A 21,944-nucleotide genomic window follows, 5' to 3' on the forward strand; every position below is an offset into this window, starting at 1 on the left:
GCTCCGGTTTGTGCAGGCTTCGGCTGGCCGGCAGCAGTGTCACGCTCTGCCTCCTTCCCTTCGCCCTTCCTGCCTTCTCCTCTTGGCCCACGTTGAACTGGTGCCAGGCTGCGTGCATCCCCACACGGAGCCACAGAGGGCACCCCAATGACGACTCGCCTTGCCTGGCCTAGCCACTTAGTGCGCCCCCGGAGCTGTCACTTAATCCACCCCCTCCATCGCTGATTGAATGATAGAGCAGCAGGAGAGGACAGGTATTAAAGGGAATAGAGAACGCCAGAGATAAAGTGTTTACAAAGGAGAGCTGTAAAATAAAATGGGAGGAGGACTGCTTTCATTCCTTGCTTTGTCATCGTCTCTCCTGTCACTGTGTAAACACTAAATTTTTCTACCTTGAAGCACCTCCATGAGAAAGTTGGAGAAAGTTCGCTTTTATAAACAGGTACCCTGTGACAAAAAGCGTCTGCTACCATGGAGCACAGGGGCGGAGCTATTGGGGGGGCAGCAGGGAATTTGCCCCCGGGGCTTCCCATATTGGTGGTGGGTGCCCTATTGTGACCTTGGCATACTGTATGGGGGACCCTACCAGTGTCTTGCCCTGAGGCCCTGTGTGCAATTGTTCCGACACTGATGGCGCCGCTCATAGACCATGGAGCAGTGCGACTACTTTGCTCCCTCGCTCGCTCACTCATTCACTCTCTCGCTGCCCTCCGCCTTACCTCCCTTTATCACCACAGGGGAAGCCAGCACTGGTGCCCGAGAGATCCATTTCAAACAGGGATGAGCTCTTCTCCTCCACCCCACACACAGTCCCTATCCCTCCCATCCTTCTATCTGGCTGCAGGGTAGAAGCATGTCATTAGCGTAGCACTGTGGGTGCCTTTCCATGGAGGCTGACTGACTGGAGGTTGTCTCTGGCAGATTCCTTTTCCCTTTAAACCTGATCCAGGGACTCTGGAGGGCAGCGGGACACATGGCCGTAACTACCATTGAGGACACAGAGGTCATGTCCTCTGTATTTTTTTCAGTAATGTAAAATTTATCTAGGATGAAAATCGATTTATGATCAACAATGATAAATTCAGTCTGTAAATGCCATCCCCATTTATCCTCAAGACATTGATTAATGAAAACAAACATAAGAGTTTGACTGAAGTGTTTGAAGCATTTTAAATGTACAGTATGCAGTACAGCACGCAGTATTTGACCTCGGTATTTGAAAACGTCTGGTTACGGCCCTGGCGGGACCTACTGAGACAGCGCTCGGCTCGGCATGGCTCTGGGGATGGCTGGATGGGTGCTTTGACTGGCCTTTGGGAGGCAGGTTGGTAGGGCAGATTAGGCTATTCAGGGTAATGCAGGTATGGAATGCAGAGGGCTGTGTGGGTGGGCACTGGGTGGAGTAATGCTCTTTTAGCCTTGATGTGGTGAATGAGGTGGGTGTTGGATTACCATCAGAGGAGAGGCTCACACACACACACACACACACACACACCTCTGATCTCTCTGAGATTGGCAACCCATGTGTGTGCTGTGGGCTTTTTGCCTGAGCAAATGCATCTCTGAATGCATATTACGTATATCTACCTGTTTCTGTTCTTGGTTTCTGTGGGTGTATTTGCCAGTGGCAAATGACATTCTGTCTCATCAGATCGGTCTGGTCACAGGGGTGGTTGTTAAAAATGACAGACTCAAAGTTGCTGTGTGTTCCTTTGGTGACTCATCCAGGGAATAGGGATGACGGCCGCATATCTGGTATGAACTCTCATCACCTCTCTCTGTTATCTGTTTCTGGCTTTGCAGACGACATGACGGGAAAATATGCTGAAGAGACGACATACAAATGAAAGTTCTCGACAAACAATGTGATGTAAAACCATCCGACTTTAATTCCGGACTACTTGTAAATTCATAGCATTCTGCTTTAGCCGTCACTGGCGTTGTAATCCCCCATTCTCCATCTCTCCACTTACTTATTTGTCTCTATTCATCCAACCGCCTGGCTTTTCTGCCCTCCTGTCTCTGCCTGTCTCACTTACTTTGTCTCCATCCATCCCATCTCCTTTTTTTCTCTCCCTCTCTTTCTTTATTCCTCACATATCTTTCTTCTTTCTTTCTTTTTCCATGTGTCCTTTTCCCCTCTCTCCATCTGTGTGGACAGTGTTTCAGGTCTCTTCACCAACATCCCCCATCCATCCCACCCTCTTCCCCACCTCTCACCCCCACCAAAGTGAGGTCTGTCTCCCCTAGAATTATGTGTCAGGGCTGGGGGGTAGCTCATGTCTCTCCTGCCCTCGGCTCGTACTACGCTCACTGACTCACACATCACACTACAGGACTGTGGCTGGGGGGAGCATCAAATTAGCACTTGTCTGTCTCCACTGGAGCACACTGCCATCTTCTGTGTCACCCCTGTCTGGTTGGCTGGTTAACCTCCTACATGCGTGTGCGCGCGCGCACAGAGATTGCTCTTCACAGCATGTGCACACACACACACACACACACACACACACACACACACACACACACACACACACACACACACACACACACACACACACACACACACACATAGAAAGAGAAAGAGATTACTCTTCAGCTGCTCACTGATGCTTGCAGGCACACAAGTTGACACTCAGACAGCGATGGGCTGTTTCAGAAAGGCTCCTGCTGATTACACAGTTGTGTGTGGGTCATTTATCCAGTAATGTGCTATTCCTGAAGCACTGGGTGGTGGCGCTACATGGTGTGATGTGTGTGTGTATGTGTGTGCGTGTGTGTGTTCGTGTCCATGCATACTGTTTCATCTTCTCTGATCTAAATAAGACATCCACATATTTGAGAGTTTATTTGTGCACTCCTCTCCAAACTTGGTTCTCTGATCTCTTCTCTTTAGATGTACTACTTGGAGCTAGTTGGGCTGGTAAATGAGTCTTGCATGTGGGGCGAAGTATTTAGACATCTTTCCCTGAACCCAGGGACTTAGGAACCACTGTCGCTGCCATCGTTGGTTTTTAAGACTTGTGTGCCTCCATTCCCTTTCATCTCTCCCACATTCCCCCTTTGGAGTGATCAGGGAGGAGGTTTGGGATAAATATAAGAATTCCACTCAAATGTATCACATCCCATTGGACGAGAGAGCGAGAAAGAGAGAGGGAGAGAGAGAGGCTGTCTGTTTTTGGTCATGGGCGTATGTAAATATTACCTGCATAGCTGAACCCGCCTGCGTACACACACAGGGGTCTCTTTCAGCATCCAGCCCGGCTGAGCTTGCTTCCTATCCCCCCGCTGAAAAGTGCAGCTTTGTATCACCCGACTCGGCTCTTAATGTTTTGCCCAGAAACCTCTTTCACTTCTCTGCTTTTCTGCTTCCCGTATGAAAAAAAAATTACCCACATCTCATTTTTCAAAACTTCAATCCAACAGATGATTTGACTGCAATCGTGTGTGTGATTTGGTTAAATGGGGAAAAAACGGTGTGTCAAGGGGACAGGAGAAAAGTAAGCTAGTTTTATGCGATACATAAAATCCACCAGGCTGTTTGTAACCTTTGTCACACATCTACCGTTTCCATGAAACACTCGAGACACGTTTTTGTAGAAAAGTGGGTTTATTGGTCTTCCATGAAACGCTGGTGTTGACAACTAACCCACATATCATACTAAAAATAGACCTTTCATCGGCACAAAAATGCCTTTGAGCGGGCCATTGTGATATACTGTAAGTACAATATCTTGGGCTGTGTTGTGCACTTGTATACCATTTACCCTGCAGAATGGCCCCATGCAAGTGAAGTGGGCACTCAAATAATTTCTGCCAATTCAGTCTCCCTCTCCAAACACAATGGAAGCAGAGCGGAGATCATATACCTGAACATGGTCAAACATAAATACAAACAGTAGACATAAAATCCAGTCTGAAAATATATTCATACTTCACAACATAACTCAAATCTTTCAAGCAGTTAGAGGGACATTCTTCACCATAGACAAGTCAGTCAGTCTATTCTGAATGTGCAACTATTCAGGTGCTATACACACAGCAAAGGCTTTTCATGCTCTTTTTAACTGCTGTGGCTAAACATACCTAGCCTGGTTTTACCAGACCACATTATTAATTACTTTGTAATTCATGTTTGGTCTTCCTCGATACTCTGGAGCACTTGGGTGAGAGGAGTGAGCTCAGCTCTGGTTTGAAATGAGCTCTGACCAATCGTTGACAGTTGACGATCATGGCGCATGTTATTATGCTCCCAAGTGCGTTTGCATATTGGCCGGTAACACCGGCCGTCTGGTAGATGACTGAAAACCCTCCCCAGAGAAGCGTAATCAGACCATTCGTGGATTACGAAGTAATTCAAAATGAATGATCTGGCCTGTCAGGCTAAAACATACCTACCTCCCAAACCAGTGCAAAGTATACATTGTTTCCTCTGAGAGCAACATAAAGAAAAAGTTAGCTTAAAAGCCATAATGTGTTGTTTTGCCTTGTTCTAGAATGTTATAGACTTAGCTTGGCTTTGCATTTGTCTAGTACCTCATAGGTAGATTTTTTTTATATATGTATAACAACAAAATCCCACGCTTCTAAAATGTAGAACATCTTTTCAACACCATCACTGATTTTCTTTTAACTCAGACTGGTCAACCTATGAGGAAGACCATGTCGAAACATATCAGGTAAAAGAATCAACTTTTACATATCTGACTTTAAAAAAAGAAAATGTTTGACTTTTATGCCACATGAAGACATGATGAACGCCATGATGTTTTATTTTATATATGTTTTTTTCCTTTTAAACCTTAACCCCCTCTCTACTCAAACCCCACATCTCCCCCTCTAGAGCCACCAGTCTAGAGAACATGTCTCCACTTCCTAGCTACTGCAGTCTAGAAGTCATAGGGGGAGACGAATATGGTAACCTTGGTGATGTATCTCCCCAGCAGCACCCTCTTCTCCAGCTCGCTCATCTCCACCTCGGCCTCCAGCGTGGCGGGACCGGCCACGGGGCTCACCAGCATCAGCTGGCCCGTCTGCCGGTCCGAGCGTTGCACGGTGAAGTGGCGGCGCGCTCGGCTGCCACCCAGCAGCGAGAAGCGCAGCGTGTCCCCGATCATGCGCATGGCCGAGACGCGGAACATGACGCGCGGCGCAGACAAGTTGGACACCACCGCCAGGTAGTGGTAGGAGACGGAGTTGGGGGCCTGGGAGCACGCGCGGTTGTCCAGGGCACACGGGTTCCTCTCGCAGCGTCTAGAGAGGGGTGGAAGGATGGAGGGGGAAAGAAACATCATACTTCACTTGAATAGGCGTATAAACAGATGCTAAAACTGGTGTAATAAGCATTCCCAGATGTAAAGCATGTGCTGAAAATCTTTTTCTCTTGTTAACACAATAAATCTGTGAATAATGAATTCAATCTAACTTGATTTTAACAAAACAATTTAACTCTCTATTTCTAAACAGTTGTAAACCAACTGCTTTTCAAAGAAGAGAGAATGGAGGTGAAAAGAGGACAAAAACATCTGCCTGCTCTTTCCTTGATGTCCTCCTCTTTTCGGATTACTGCATGGTTAATTGGATCTCCACATTTGCTCCGTAAAAACACTCATACATCTCATTAATATGCCCTTCAGGACTCGAGAGTCATGCCAAGCTTCCGGACATCTAGAACAGACGGCTCCTCATCAAGACTAATGGTAAGATTAAGGAGCATCCATCCTCTAAGGTGAGCTTAAGACATTGGCCTTAGGCCAGCTTTAAAGTGCCCCTGTTCGTAAGACCGAGAGTCCCCATGTCTCCTTCATTTGCACAAGGCATTGATATGGCTGATGGCATTTGCCTGCCTTTCTGCCTTAGCATATCAAATGATGTTATACTTGGCATAATCTTTCATTTCGCCCTGTGATTTAGTGTGCTGTCATTTCCTCTATTTTGTCTTCAGGTTGAATACAAAGTTGTATGCAAGTTAAATTCTAACTTGAACCTATAAGACAAAATAGATTTAAAAGATGGCCTCAAACCTCTGAGAATTTTGCTTGCACTATTGTCCTTGTGCAATCCATTTGATGTACAAAGTAGATTAAAAAGATAACCCCAAACCCTTTCAGAAGTGTTTTATTGGCACTGTTCTTGAGCAATCCATTTGACTTCAATCAACCTGTCAAACACATTTTGAGATGGAATCAATCACGACAGGTCTATTCCGGGAAGACATTTTTAAATATGTAATATAAAAAGGTCCATGAATTGACCAGCCATCCTGAGGTGGTGATGAATGTGATTATAGAATTCAGGAGGTGAACAGGCTAGTTTCTCCTATATCATCGCTCAGTAACTCCTTTGGCTGCATCTGGCCTCCACAATACATTTGTTTTCGAATTATCTTTTATTCCAATCTTCTTTTATTGTGATATTCATCCATTGTGGCATAATCATGTGGAAAGCATTCAGATTCTTTGCATTAAAGGTGCTCTGTGTAATATATTTTATCAGTTTCTTTCTAGAATTAATCCTGCCCATTCTCAAATGTTAACTTTTTCACAAATACTTACCACCACCACCATCTAGGTATTCATTATGACTGGGAAAATAGCACTTCTCCATTGTCTGTCATTTTGAATTTCCAGAATAGACATATTTAGCTGTAAAACGTATTGTACTTTGGTCAATGTTAATTCATTATTTAATACAAATTCATGAAAACATCACAATTTGGCAGTAGACAGCACAATTTCAATGAGCAGCATGGTTGCAATACCTACTCTGGTCACCACTCTACACAGTGCACCTTGAGGTCAAATTAAATAAAAGTGTTTCCGTCCACCCGTTAAGGAGAGAGGATGCTTGTCCTGCTGTGGCCAACCGGTAGGGAACTTGTCTGCCATGTGGCCAACCCCGGGTTCGATTTCCGACCCCCCTCCATCTCTTTCCCCATTCGCTTCCTGTCCACCTCTCAAACTGTCCTATCATCAATAAAGTCGTAAAAGACAACAACAAAAAAATCTTAAATTGAAAAAAAATTAAAAGGAGAGAGGATGCTTGCAACTCACAGAGGTGTTGTCTTGACGTATGTGGCGTTTCGGATGCGAGGACACTCCACCTTGACACATTGGAAGCCTCCGTAGGTGTTGATGCAGAGCTGGTCTTTCTCACAGTTATGCTGTCTGTTGGAACACTCGTCAATATCTGTACACACAGGAAACAAACAGACAGGAGAACAAGTGTTTGTTACAATAATCTGTGATGTGTGCTCCCAAAATGCTGTGCCTCAACAGTAAAGTGAACCAATGAGACTAACTACTGCCATACCAGTGTTTTATCAGGAGTGCACTCAAGCTATGGCTGCATCAATCAGATCTGCACAATAGGCATGCATTCATTCTTTCAGTGCTGTCATTTCTGTAGTTTTCCTAATGTTAAACGTTTATGTACAAATTACATCACCCACTAAATAACATCATAGTGTGCACAACAAGCTTGGTTTTATTTGCGTTGTCGCAGGTTTTTAGCACTGACACATCAATACCCTGACAGCTACAGTACATGCCCTTGTCTCAGCACATTGGTTTATTTATGCCCCCTCTCCCTCCCCTCCCTCCCCTGCTGACACGACCCCTCTTTGACCTTTGCAGTTGCGTCCATCGCGGGTCAGGTTGTAGCCGGCCGGGCAGGCGCAGCGGTAGCCTCCGGGTGTGTTCAGGCAGGTGTGCACGCACAAGCGGCCAGCCTGGCCCATGTGGAAGAGCTCACACTCGTCAATGTCTGCAAAGATGGCAATACAAACACAGTCACAGCTGGCTCTCCTCCTCCTCCTCCTCCTCCTCGCTCCACACATCCTGAAGATACAGTGCTGACTACATCCACGACCATGACCTAGGATCCTGGTATGTAACGGTGAGTGATAAAATTGCACATTTTGGTTTCAGGTATTTTCATTAAAATACCAAGATATTGGATTTTTTTTTAGTTCCTCTCTGTGACTTTTTTGAAGCTGAACTTGAACTTTTGTTCCAGAGGACAAAGACGGGGAAATCTGTGAGAATGAAGAATTGGGCTGTCTCTAGATTAATGAAGACACTTAAATTGGCGATTAAACTGTCTCCGTTCCTATTCGTCTGACCAGACCACAGTGTTAAATTTAGAATGTTTATGCTGCGTACATTCCTTAATATATGGCACGCTTTTGTATGCTTTATATTTCAAGATGTGTTGTAAGTTAATTTAATGTGGCATGCACATTTTAGCCATGTAACAAAATATAACTTAAATGTTTTAACAGTATTTCTATTTGGCTACTTTTGCTACTTTTGCTACTTTTGCTACTTTGGCTCAGGAGGGACCGGAATGACCCTTTGATTCCAGTTGCTCCTGAAAATTTCTTTGCTTTCAGTGTGCCTACCAATATTCTGCATGGCAACGCTCCATCATTGGTGCGAGAGTGAGAATGGGTAATTATGTGGCATCAAACCAGAATGAGCTTTGGTCGACTGCCAAATGGGAGAAAATGAGTTTACTTTAAATGAAGTTCAAATTCAAGTTCAAACAAATCCTCTGACCGTGCTGTGCTACAAAGGCAAACATTCAACCAAAATTGAAACTGAGAAAAAGGCCTTCAAAGTAATGGTATTATTAGGTTGGATATTGCAGTTCCTGCCAATTTGACATATCAATATACAAATACGGTAGCATAGTATGCCATTAATATATGGCACTAAGATCAGCAGAACATGCAGCCCCTCTAGTCTAGAACATCTCTGGATGCATGCTAAGCTGAGCCTCACCAGTGCAGACGCTGGTGTCCCGTCCGGAGATGGTGTACCCTGGGTCGCAGGTGCAGTGGGTTGTGCCCTGTGTCTGGGTGCAGTGGGAGGGCCGCACCATGGGGGGGCTGCTGGTGGCTGGAGGGGGCACGGAGGCTCCTGCTGCTGCTGCCCCCACCGTTCCCCCTGCCGCTCCTGCTGCTCCCACTGACGTGGCTGCTGAGGTGTTGGTTATGGTGATGAAAACTACAAACGAGAGAGAGAGAGAGAGAGAGAGAAGGGGGGTGGGTGGTTGTGTGTTGAAGCGACATTCTACCATTTTGCAAAGAAGCTGATTTTACATCTTCCATTATATATGACTTTTATTTTATCCCTGTAGGCTAATTCAAGCCCTTCTCTGAGTCTGGTAATGCAATTTCAATTTCTACCTCTCTCAATTTCTACCAAATTTAAATCGTACAGGATCCCATACATTTCGATTATAATTGCTCCCTTGGAACTAGTATTAATATCACCAGACTATGCCTGTGTATAAAGCAAAGCATGGTGCAGAACAGAATATCTAAGACAGCATGAACAGCACTGTAAACTGGTTTTACATAGTGTGCAGGGAAGCATATGTACCAATCTTATGAGGGCTGCTGAGATGTTCTGTCCTGTATGGATAAATTACCATATGATATGAAGGTGGTCCAACTTACTTCCTAAGAGCCATTAATCACCTAAAGCAATCTACAAGGATCTCAAACTTTGTGTGAACTGGCCTTTAAGTGTGACACTGAATTACTGTGGAAGAGAAGAAGAGGAAACCGTGTGCACTGTATGGAAAAATTAAGATGATATTCCAACTTGCTTTCTAAAAGCAGCGAACCATCTTGAGCACTCTACAAAGATTTCAAACTTTGTGTGAACTGGCCTTGAGGTATAAGACTGTGAATTACAGCTGAATGTTAATATTGAACAGCCTGACCAACCTTCCGCTTGCTGCAATGCCTGTGTGAAAAAGAAACCAAATCGTGGTCCAGAGCAGTATCTCTAACACACCACGTTAGCAGCTCTCTAAACTGTTATTGCACAGCGGACAGGGAAGGACTTCAGGGTAAAGGCCAATGAGGCGTTAGATATGGTGATGAAAACTGGCAAAGAGAGTTTTAGGGAACAGAGAGAATTACCGTGTAACTGAATATTAATACTTCAGAGCCTGGCAAACTTACAACTTGCAGCAATCCCTGTGTATGTGAGGAAACCAAATTATCGTGCAGAGCAGAATCTCTAACACAGCACAGTAGCACAGTAAACTGGTATTACATAGTGTGCAGCGAAGGGCCGATGGCAATTTTATGAAGGTCTGGGGCCTGTCAGCGAGAGTAAGTAATGAGACAGTGGACAGCCATACCAGTGTTCAAGCCATCGACTGCAAACAAACACGTCATGGTTGAGCTGTGCTTAAACCCCCCATTAGAGGTGTGTGTGCGCGCGTATGCGTGTGGGCGTGTGTGTGTGTGTGTGTGTGTGTGTGTGTGTGTGTGTGTGTGTGTGTGTGTGTGTGTGTGTGTGTGTGTGTGTGTGTGTGTGTGTGTGTGTGTGTGTGTCTGCGTGCGTGCGCGCGTGCGTGCACGTGCGTTCATTTAACGTACCGCAGATGGTGCCAAAACAAAATGGACTCTGCATTTATTTTACCAGCTCTCCCTGGATCCCTCTGTGTGTGAGCTAACTAAATCAGCGGTGCAGAACCCAGAGGACTGGGAACAGCTTTTTGTGTGTGCGTGAGGGCGTGAGGGCGTGCGTGAGGGCGTGAGGGAGAATTTCTATCAGTGTGAGTAATATTGCAATTTTTATTTTTCCAAAAACAAAAAGCCTTATTAAGATACCAAAGTAATTTTTTGCCCTCCCGCCCTTATATGCTGAAGTGCTGTTTTGGATTTTGTGAATTCATTTAATTTCCATTTTCACCTGAATAATTTAGTTATACTATGCGAGGTGATTGTGTTGAAGCTAACAGACGAAATGAAGAAGTTGCATGCCTTTGTTTGGACATTGCTCAAGGATGTTTCTTTCAACAATGTTTTATTTTGGCAACGTTTTGTGAGAGCCCGCACACCTCGAAGGTTTCTTTTTCAGCAGGTGCAGCTTTTCAGGGTACTTCAGTCTTCAGTTCACACAAGGAAGAGTGCGACACTGCTTCTTCACGGTTCACCACGTCTTTCTTTTTTATTTGGTGCTGACGTTTCGGCACTTAGGCCTTCATCAGAGTTAACAATGTTTTATAACAGTATTATTATATGGTGTGACGTCATCGGTCGAATGCTCCATTCATTTCAACGGGGCTCCCCAACGTTCGCACGTCTGTTATTTTTCGATAACGGACGGGTTGGTCTATAACAGACCGCTGTCAATGGCAACAAGACTTTTCACTGCTAAAGCGACTTTTCAACAAGACTCTAATCAGCTGCTGTGATAGACAACACCTGTTGTCCTGGCTACCTAGCTGTTGCTTAGCAGTGTTTCACAACGGCACTGTTTTGTTTTGCGCAGCAACAATCTTAACATTAAATAGGCCTAAAGAAATGTCCCCGCCATGTGTGAATCATTTAAGTATATCCATATAATAAGCGGGTTAACTTTCGGCGAGTCGGTCGCTTTGTGGAATAGCAGCACTTCAGAGAGAACAAGACGCCTCCGCTCCGCGTCGGGGTCTAAAGATTCTCTCTGTCGTGCTGCTATTCCACGGTAGCGACCTTCTCGCCGAACGTTAACCCTTACTTAACATTTAGACGAACCAATTACTCTCTAATGTCTTTGTTGACATATCCATGAGAAAAGCCCAAACAATGTTTTATAACCAATTACCCTCTAATGATCTTGTGCAGAGAGCTACAGATATAGTAGGCCTACATAACAAATAACAGTAGCAATTCTTCTTGAAGTTCTGCCATTTTTCCAGAGTGTTTTTCACACACCTTCAGGAGTGACATGTAGTCATTCTGTAATTGAAGGGTCGATGGAGGACATGCACTTGGGATGTACTTTTCTCTTGCTGTGATGGCAAATTGTCCAGCATCCAAGTCATCTAAGCAGCCACACATCAGAATGATCCCCAACTGCACTTCCGAACAGGAAGGATATATTAATGACACTCTGAATGTCCTCTCAATGCAGGACCGTATAGCGGTTGCCAAGTGCCCAAAAGCCTGCCAAAAAGCACCTTTACGTTACATTACACTTGGCGGATGCTTTTATCCAAAGTGACTTGCAAGTATGTATAGGGTGTTAGGTACAGGCCATGGAGCAGAGTGGGGTTATAGTAAATGCCTTTCTCGGGGGCACTTCAGCCTTGGATTAGGGTCATCTCCTGACCCATGTGTGAGGACTGCAAGATCTCATAGGGACACTAGGTTTATGGTTTTTTTTGCACTTTTGGAGTGAACGAGGTGAGGTACGTGTATTGGGTGGGCATCCAAGGAGCGCCATTAACACAAGCTTTTTGTTCATTGGTGCCAGAAGAAAGTTTAACCTGTGGAAAGGTTCAATGACTGCTTCCAACTCGGTCAGCATTTTAGATATCTCTCCATGAATACTCCAACACATGACATGTAACTATTTCTTTTTACCATTATCTTCAGCAAATTGTGTTATAGGATAAATCATTGAACCTAGATGAAGGTCAGATGGCAGCAAAGCTTGCAGCATTGCAATATGTCACACTAAGTCAACTTATTCCTTGTGTTTGTGGAAGAAGAATTCTAATATGTAGTTAAGACTTCATTCTTCTTTCTGTATGTTTCTGGTCAAACTCTGTTTCTGAGTGAGCTCTTCCCTGTGAACTTCTGCGAGATAAGAGGCTAGTGGAGCGCTCTCCCCGTTGAACGGTCATTTTTAATGAGAAGACACAAGAATGGAAATTCACTGTGAATTTGCACTCTTGTGTCTTCTCATTAAAAACGACCGTACCAGAAGGCAGAGAGACAGAGAGAGTTCTGAAGCCACTCAAAGAGCGAGTTCTCTGCATTTCAATCTCTCTCCTTTTCGCGAAAGCTGTGCTCTCGTTGTGTACTGTCTGATTAATGAATTTCCTTAACAGTTTGTTTAGCCATCCGCTATGGCCCTGGCCGCGGGCGTGGTGATGCACTTACAGGTTGGCACAGGGGACTGGCAGGTGGCTCCGGCCCATCCTTTAGCACAGGTGCAGGCAAACCCATTCACCTCGTTCTCACAGGTGCCCCCGTTCAAGCACGGAGAGGAGGAACACTCGTTTATGTCTGAATAGGAGAGAGGGAAAAGAGGAACAACACTAGTTTATGTCTGAAAAGGAGAGAGGGAGTAGGAACAACACTTGTTCATCTCCAAAAAAGGGGAAAGGGAAAAGAGTAACAACACTCATTCATGTCTGAAAAGGAGAGAGGGAGGAGAGGAACAACACTCGTTTATGTTTGAAAAGGAGAGATGGAGAAGAGAAACAACACTTCATGTCTGAAAAGGAGAGATGGAGAGAAAAAAGAAGAGGGACCCTCCTTTCTAGTATCTGAAAGAGGAGAGGGGGGGAGGCTGTCCATGCAGAAAGCTATCCCTATCTGTGGAGAAGGCCACCGACGCCAAACAACTGGATCCCTCGTGTGGGGTGAGTAGCCACAGACTGCAATGCCAAGAATGGGCCATGTAACACTATCCCAGTGATATACAGATTAAAGAAGGCCTGGCTGTTTTCATTTGTCTATAACCCTATAGAAATGCATTGGCAGTGTGATTGCTTAACTGTTGAAGGATGTGTGTGTGTGTGTGTGTGTGTGTGTGTGTGTGTGTGTGTGTGTGTGTGTGTGTGTGTGTGTGTGTGTGTGCGTGTGCGTGTGCGTGTGTGAGCGTGCGCGCACTTATGTGTATCACTACAGCAGTGTTGAAAGGAAATCATGGATGCATCCAAACCAATGCATTTCCCTTTTGGATAGCCTTACCCATTCAAAAAGAGAGAGAAACTTTACACCAGAATGGCATGCAGACGAACTGTGGACAGCTCGTAGAGGAACGTGAACGCTGGGCAGCAAACACTGTCAGCTATGTGTATATTACAGCTCAAATACACAGCAATAGACAGACAAAGAGGCAGAGAGAGAAAGAGAAAAAAAACAAAGCAGATGCTGACAGGAATGGGAGGCAGATGGTGGAGTCGATAAAAGGATGAGTGATGAATCCAAAGACAGAGGAGAGAGGAAGGGTGAGGAGAGGAGAGGAGAAGAAGACAAGAGCTGAGAGAAATAGAGTAGAGGAGAGGGGGAGAGGAGACAGACGGAGTGGATAGGAGGAGAGGAGGGCTATGGTAGTTGTTTGCCTCAGGCTGGGCCTCGGAAAGACATACTTGAATTTAAAATCGCCTCAGGAAAGGCTGGATGTGTTATAATGGACCCTAGACTTGTTTTATACTTGATTTGCATGCAATATATTCACTGGGTATTATACTGTGGTCTCTCTCTCTCTCTCTGCCTTTAAAAAAACGGAATAGGAGAATGGAACCAAACCAAAGTGACTGGTAAATCTGTGACACTGTAGAAGACCTTCAGTCTATTAATACTGTACAGACTTTGGTACAAAACTAGCAAAACTGAAACAAAAAGTCTAGAGAGATTATTTCTTATACTTTTGTTACCTTCAATCAAAAACCTTATATTGAAATCAAGAATATATTTTCACACCTTGAACTCTGAATGCACTTTTTAAAATTGCTGAATATGAACACTAAAAGCTAACAAATGAACTAAAAAGCAGTATAACAATAAAAACAAGATTTTAAAAAAAAATGATATGTGAAATGAATTGTGAGTTGGTTGTGCCCATCATTGGTAGCCCCACTCATTTTACCTTTGCAAACTGGCTGCCTGTAACTCTGAATGTACTTTGGTATAGACTGACTGAATATAGCATCACGCTTCTTACCTTTGCAGACTGGCTGCTGTCCACTCCAGACCAAAGTCTCCTTACACTGGCGAGTCTCAGAGCCCACGAGCTCAAAGCCAGGGTCACACAGGAAATGGATCTCATGACCCGGAACCAGAATCTTGCCCATCTTCTTGCCATTGGCAGGTGCTTCTAACTTTGGACAAGTCACTGTAGATTGAAGACCATCGCACAAACGGCAAGTTTGAAACAAGGTTAACATATCACCACGATTCCCAATGAAATCAGTTCAGTTACATTTTGAAGACACTTGGTCCTCACGTCATTCATCTCTTCTTAATTAAATATATTTACCACAGGTTGCATATACGTAAAGACCCTTTTTACCATGACCCATACCCATGACCCATGACCCAACACTACTGCATTGCCAAAAAACATGTATCCATCCATGTTTGTTTGTATTGGGGTGGGTGTTTATTGGCAATGTAAAGTCATACCTTTAAACTGTAACTATGAGCACCGTAACCTTTTTGGTGCATGCTCTGCTGCAGCGGCACCTTGTCAAAATTTCTCCTTGGGGACAATAAAGTTGCCTGTCTGTCTGTCTGTCTGTCTGTCTGTCTGTCTGTCTATCTATCCAGTAACTTATCTATGTCTATCTATAATCTATGTACAAAGTATCTATCTATCTTTGCAACTTTTCACTCAACTTTAACAAACTCCTGCCCAAGTTCCCACTGTATGGTAAACTCCCACACACGTACCATTGTTGGGTTTGAGGGCGGGCAGGCGTGCGGCGCTGGTCTGCAGCAGGCTGAGCTTCTTGCGGAGCGTGCGGAGGCTCTGCATGTAGGAGGTCTCGTGGGCCGTCAGCAGCTTGTGGACCTGGCGAAGAGAGCTCTGCAGCTCCTGTCTGCTCGGACAATCCTGCAGGAAGACAGACAAAAAAAGACACTTCAGCTTCACAAGTTCACTGCACCCAATTAAACGCCCTGGTAAACACTCGGTGGATATTCTTGTGGTTGTTGCCAGCAGACAGGCACGCCAACAGGGGGGTACAAGTGAAATTAGTTGTCATGGGCCCAAGAAGAGAAGGGGCCCAGAATTGAGTTCCCACTACATTGTAAGGATATAGAGACGGGGGCCCTTTTAGATGATTTTGTTCTGGGCCCGGTCAAAGCTGTCAGCGACCCTGTCAACAGAACATGCAGTCTGGCCGTGTTTATGCAATTAGTAGGAGAAAAGGGAGAAATTGACGGTTAAATAACCAAGCAGACGTGTGGGCTTTGTGCAGGAATACTGATGGATATTATTCTGTGTAATGTACTCCGCTCAGTTTGGCCAGACAGTAGTGCAAGTTTGCCAAAAAATGTCTTCAGTAGACAGATAATGACACATTTGCGAAAAACATTATAGAACTTTGTCATATCGGCGAAATCCTTGGAGCATTAAACTGAGCACCCTGGTGAAATCAGGTATTTGAATTGAGGTGCACACCAAGCCCCCCTCACAGTCTTGAGTTATTTTTACAGATGAGGAGAAGAGAGGCTTCATTTCACTCGTTTTGTAGTCATTATTTTCGCTTCTCTCCTCCTTCAGGGCTGCTGAATGAATGAAGGGAGGTATTGAGGCCTGTCCTCTCCTGGTCCTGCGACCTCCTGCTGAACTGATTCCTCTCTCCTGGGGCCCCTGAGTGGCGTCTTGCCTTCACTCTGCTGGTGGTGGTTTACATTAGGGCTGGTGGGGTGTGTATGCGTGTGTGTGTGTGTGAGAGAGAGAGAGAGAGAGAGAGAGAGAGAGAGAGAGAGAGAGAGAGAGAGAGAGAGAGAGAGAGAGAGAGAGAGAGAGAGAGAGAGAGAGAGAGAGAGAGAGAGAGAGTGTGTGTGTGTGCGGGTGGTGTGTAAAGTGAAAGCTCTCCTCAGTTCAGCAAGAGGTGTGATGTGTCTGCTCATGCTGCCTGCATGGTGGACTACCGTAGTATGACGTTGCCTCGTGAGGTAGAGACAGACCTACTGTAGGTCCATGGCAGTGTGTGTGTGTGTGTGTGTGTGTGTGTGTGTGTGTGTGTGTGTGTGTGTGTGTGTGTGTGTCTGTGTGTGTGTGTGTCTGTGTGTGTGTGTGCGTGCGTGCGTGCGTGCGTGCGTGCGTGCGTGCGTGCGCGCGTATGTGCATGCTTGTATCTGTGTGTGCAGCCATGTGTGGGTGTTTGTGTGAGAGTGGGGTAAGGGCCATGAAAGATTTGGTTGTGCTTGGCGGTGGAATGACCTGCGGGTGCCCTGGGTTTCACACGTGCTCTCCTCTTTTCCTCTCCTCCCCTCTCCTCTCCTCTCCTCACAGCAGAGGCTCCCCCATGGCAATAGCACGAACGGTAGCAGAGGTGGGGAGTTCACAAGAGCAGAGCACAGCAGTAGCAGTAGCATCGGAGGTGTTTACATTACTGAGGTCACCTACATAAGGTCAGCCTGTTCAGCCAACTGCAGCCACTGATAGATACAGACTATTTTAAAGAGGGAAGAAGTTACAGTATACAGTGTTCTTTAGAAACATGGAATATTTAACAAAGAAGAAGTAAATAGCAAAAACAAATATTTCATACTCATGTTATTACATGTCATACTAACACATGACCTCATGAATGTTCCTCAGTGCTACTGTTGCTACTACCAATACCACCTACTACTTCAGCAAAGATGAAGAAAATGAGTTAACTGTCTGACATTGGAAATGTTTTATGGTATTCAAGAGGGCAATGATGCTGCTGGTTCAAGCACTGATTCAATTTCAAACCCATTCTGTTCATATTCATATCTATTACCTGACAATTTAAGGTGAAATAAATCACTGTTATGTGTAGGGTGTGATACTATTTCCTTTATAGAACCACAACAACGTTTTGGAGAGAGGAAGTGAAACAACACATGTTAGGTCTATTTGTAAATGCATTCATCTGGGTCACCTCTGAACTACTCACACACAAAGATGTGGTCAAGCAGCTGCCTGGGAGTCATTAGCTTTTACCACGAATGTAACTAGAGAAAAACAATGTGCAATTGCATTGTGTTTATTTAAAGCCTCCTCAATCCATCTGTCCACTCTGATCATGGGGGCCAAAATTGTCATTACACTGTAGCAAATGGGTATGGGCAGAGGAGAGTATCTTGTATTAAAGTGCGTGGTCCAACTCAAGCATGAGAGACACAGATGCCAAAAAATCACTTTCCCGCATTCCCTCATCCATACCCGCCTTTCCACCCCAGTCTCATGTCACATAGTCACATGCTCTTCTTTTGTTTCTTTGTCCACTTCTTTCTCTTCACTCTAAACCTCGGATGTTACAGTTTTCTGGCACAAGCATGCGAGAGGCCATTTGAAGGGGTTTAGCGTTACATTATGTTATGCAAGAAAGGGGAAGGTTACTTCTTTTTTGGCAAGCGGCAGGGGGGGGGATTGGGAGACTTGATCATAGGGCATCCTCTCAACAGAGTGCCATTGTGCTTCTGGCCAAATATGATTCAAATCAAATATATCCTCTGACTTTACGAAACTCATCCCTCAGAGCTGGAGAGAGAGCTCACCTGCATCAGGAGGACAAAGAATCTCTTCACTGCTCTGCAGCAGATCTATGGAAAATAAGATTCTACCTCAGTGTCTCCTCAACCTGTGGCAGATACTGTACTAAATAAATGAGGATAGAGGGCCCTCCGGCTGTTTATCACAGCTCAATTAGTGGAGTGTGGAGCTGAGGGCTATGGGTCTGACCCTCATCTGCTGCAGGTGGAGGGGAAGCCATCATGTTTTTCTCCTCCTCAGGTTCTCTCTCTCTCTCGCTCTCTCTCTCCCCCTCCTCCTCCTTGCTCCCTCTCGTGTTTTTCAGAGGGCCAATTAGTGTTTGCATCTGGCCTGGTGTTATGTAAGCATGGTAAATATTGGCTCTCCTTGTGAAAACACCTGGCTAATTGATACGGAGACCAGTCCGGCGGCCTGTTGGAGGGACATCAGATGGAACAGGGGGGCGTTCTGTCGGGAGCCGGCCCGGCGGTAGCGCCCGCGGACAATGTTGCTTTTCTCGGGGGGGGTGTGGTGGCGACGGCGGTAAAAACACATCATGTGGAATACTTTCATGTGGGGGCGCGCACAAGATTGCACTTGGGCAGCAAAAACAAGTGCACACTTTCATGGGCAGGTTTGACTTGCGCAAGACAGGACCCCCCCCTCCTTCCCCCTTTACTCCACCACCACCATAAGCCGTGTTCGTCTAACCAAGGGGTTACTTGGATCACTGCTGATGCTGCCTGTCTTTTCCGCTCACAGGCAAAAAACATTTCATAGCATGACAAGCGCTCTGTGCAGGAACAAGCCTCATGCAGGAACCCGAGAGGAAATGAGGGCAGTCTTCTACCAAAAGCAGCCCCAAGGCCCGAGCAAGCTGTTATGTCACACCATCATCACAGCACAGGCAGGCAGGCTGGCAGCTGCACTTCACTCACTGCAACCATGTGAGGGTAGCAAGCAAAACAAATACACAGAGCCGCCTGCCAGCCAGCACAGGGATTTCTTTACGGCCAGCAGCAATAATGCCAGCTCTGAGAAAACACAGGTTTTGCAATGCCTGACCCAAGTTCATCATTCAACACATTATGGCACACTGAGTTTGATTGCATACTACTTGCAAGTAGTAGGTAGCAGACTGACTCACATATACTAGACCAGGGGTGGGGAACCTTTTTTAGTTTGAAGGGCCACTTCAAATTCCTCCAAGGGTCATGCATTTCCTCCAAGGGCCATACTATGAACACAAACCAGGATTTCCCCCTGCTCTTATGGCCTATATTGAAGGCGGCCACCTTTAAAACAGACCCCACCTTCTCTAGGTCCCCTGAATATAACTTAATTGTATTGCGAATGTAATTTCTCTGATTTCTTTACAAAATGTGTCCTATTTCATGTGAAGCTGCATAACATTAAAATTACATCAGGAGCTGAATAAAACAGCCTCAATGGCCATAAATGGCCTTCAAGACATAGGTCCCCAACCCTGGACTAGACAGACCATCCCAGATAACAGTGCAACATTAGGTATCCTGTCTGAATTATGTGTTGATGGTTGTGGTTTATGGGAATTGTATGTCTCTGGTGAAGCTATACTTTGCTGAGACAGATGTTGGCAATGCAGCATTCATAGTTGGTCAGAAAGCAGTAAGAGCAGACAGCAAAGGAAGACACATGGTTTTGTCAGTGGAGTCTGTGGTTTGAGCACCATGGTGAGGGATCTGACACCTTGGGCTTGGCCCTCCGCTCTACTGAATCACATTTCTACCTCTCATACAGATGTCAGTGGCTCAGATCCCATAAAATGGTTTAGCTCTTAAAATGTTTAAGTGTCTTCTATTTCCCACAATAAAACATTTCATTGGCGCATGTCTGTACCTCAAACTCAAAGTGCGCCTTTAGCACATTTGAATCCAATATTTTCAGCCAAAACAATCAGATTGAAATCCACTAATTCACGTACCTTATTGTGGGCCACATAGCAAAGCATCCACTTTGTGTAGCCTTCTTTGGAACGCTGAAAGTTAAAGCACGTGAACTCCGGAAACTCACCTGGCCGTGTATGATGGACAGTTGACAGACGCCCATCAACAAAATGACAACTTGAGAATGACCCATCTTTTTCTCTCGCTCTTGTGCGCTCAGGAACTTTCACGTCTGTTCCAAAAAGTAGTTTCGAGTAATATCCCGCCACGGAAAAAGAGAGCACGTCTGTATTTTATTTTGTTAAACTGAACTACAGGCAGTATTTGGACAGGTTGAGAAGGCAGACCTAGCGTGGCGCACCTCTGAGTATACATCAATATGAAACTGGAACGATCTGTTTGGTACATTATAAGGGCTCGCTCCGTTTGCGCGTGCTGTTTTCCTTCTTTTCCTTTTTTTGGAAGGCACATGCCACATTTCTCTCCTCATAAAAAGCTGCTCAGTTGTGGCATTTGTAAGCTTGGAGGGAAAAAATAAAATCCGCTAGTCAACAGATTTGTGCTCGCTCAGGGGAGCTAAAGCTATACAGAAACAACTGCCACCGTTATGTCAAACCACACCATAAAGTTTAGTCAGGTGACATATAAAAATATAGAGAGATGGGTGAAGGTAGGCTACATTTTAAACTTGCAGGCCCAGGAAAAATACTAGGCTATTTGGCTATATGTTGCGCAGCTGACGAATGGGAGCAACTCAAGAATAAAAGCAAACACATTATTTGTGCTTTTGGACATTTTATGATGATTTAGGCCTACATGGTTGTAGAGGGATTCAACACAAAACTGGTTGCAGGCTACTACAGAAAAAAAAACAGAAACAAAAATAATGCTGTAGGCCTATCTTAAATACTAGAACCCCAAGAACATGGTTGCCTCAGCAATGTGCACTGTCATTTTTGCAGACAGTGTTACTTTAACACAAATGAGAGTGGATATAACACTCATCCTATTGGGCATAGTCTCTACAGATGTTGAATCAACATGACAAAGTTGTATGGTGATGGTGTGGTATGTCTACCAGGAACTGACTGAGTGTGTGTTGTTAGGCAGAATAGGCCTAAATATTAAGCAGCCTCTTTGGACTTCAGTCCCCTGAGAAGAGTGGAATGTGTGAGTGTGTGAGAGACAGAGTGTGAAGGAGACAGGACAGTCAGCAGCAGCCGTGGCAAAGGCCTGCCCTCTGCAGGGCACTAGTGCATGCACCTGCTCCTCTCTCAGCACTTAACCTCACTTTGTTTCCATCTGCAAAAGGGGTAGAAAATCCTCTAATCTGTATACTGGTAGTGAATATTCATCAGTGGCCTAACACTTGGCTCTGATGCAAGCCAAATTGCGGATTACAGGCCGGATTTGAACTGTTTGCTTTATGTCCAATGCTGGCACCAGAGTTACAACAATCGTACTTACATGTTTACAACCAGTTCCATAGTGGTTATGCATTGTTCTAAAGCCGCAGAATGCACTAAAAGCGACAGTACCCTGATGGCCATAAAATATGTGCCCATTACTGTTGATCCAGGGCTAAGGGTAGGAAGCCTAAACATAACCTCACAGTTACATTACAGTTGGCTCGGATGATTGAGAGATTTTGAGTGATAACATCAACTGGATCTCCCTCATGTCCTGTGTCGCTTGGCAGGCTCAGCTTCTCGACGAGCACACAATACCCATAGTGGCACGGCCCATTACCAGCAAGTTGTCTTGCCCTGGACGCTTGCCATGCTTTGCTTGATTGAAAACATCTCTAGCCTGATACCTT

At 45.2% G+C, this 21,944-nt stretch overlaps 1 protein-coding gene across 1 annotated transcript; it reads right to left on the minus strand.

Annotated features, from left to right (window-relative positions):
• Nucleotides 1–3,611: 3,611 nt before the first annotated feature.
• LOC134439194 (fibulin-7) lies at nucleotides 3,612–20,512 on the minus strand. Its single transcript, XM_063189078.1, has 8 exons — nucleotides 20,253–20,512; nucleotides 15,416–15,578; nucleotides 14,688–14,858; nucleotides 12,896–13,021; nucleotides 8,784–9,008; nucleotides 7,627–7,764; nucleotides 7,053–7,188; nucleotides 3,612–5,253 (listed from the first exon to the last, which is right to left on the minus strand). Exons 1-8 carry the CDS (start codon nucleotides 20,316–20,318, stop codon nucleotides 4,890–4,892), a joined length of 1,389 nt encoding a protein of 462 aa, XP_063045148.1. The 5' UTR covers nucleotides 20,319–20,512; the 3' UTR covers nucleotides 3,612–4,889.
• Between the last annotated feature and the right edge of the window lie 1,432 nt (nucleotides 20,513–21,944).

Source organism: Engraulis encrasicolus, chromosome 22 (genome assembly GCF_034702125.1).
Source record: "Engraulis encrasicolus isolate BLACKSEA-1 chromosome 22, IST_EnEncr_1.0, whole genome shotgun sequence".
NCBI lineage: Eukaryota > Metazoa > Chordata > Actinopteri > Clupeiformes > Engraulidae > Engraulis > Engraulis encrasicolus.

Coding starts and splice junctions, on each gene's coding strand:
- LOC134439194 (XM_063189078.1), bottom strand. CDS start 20,318: ATGGGTCATTCTCAAGTTGTCATTTTGTTGATGGGCGTCTGTCAACTG. Junction 14,859..15,415: donor CGCCCTCAAACCCAACAATG/GTACGTGTGTGG, acceptor TTCAATCTACAG/TGACTTGTCCAAAGTTAGAA. Junction 7,189..7,626: donor CGATGGACGCAACTGCAAAG/GTCAAAGAGGGG, acceptor CTGTGTGTACAG/ATATTGACGAGTGTTCCAAC.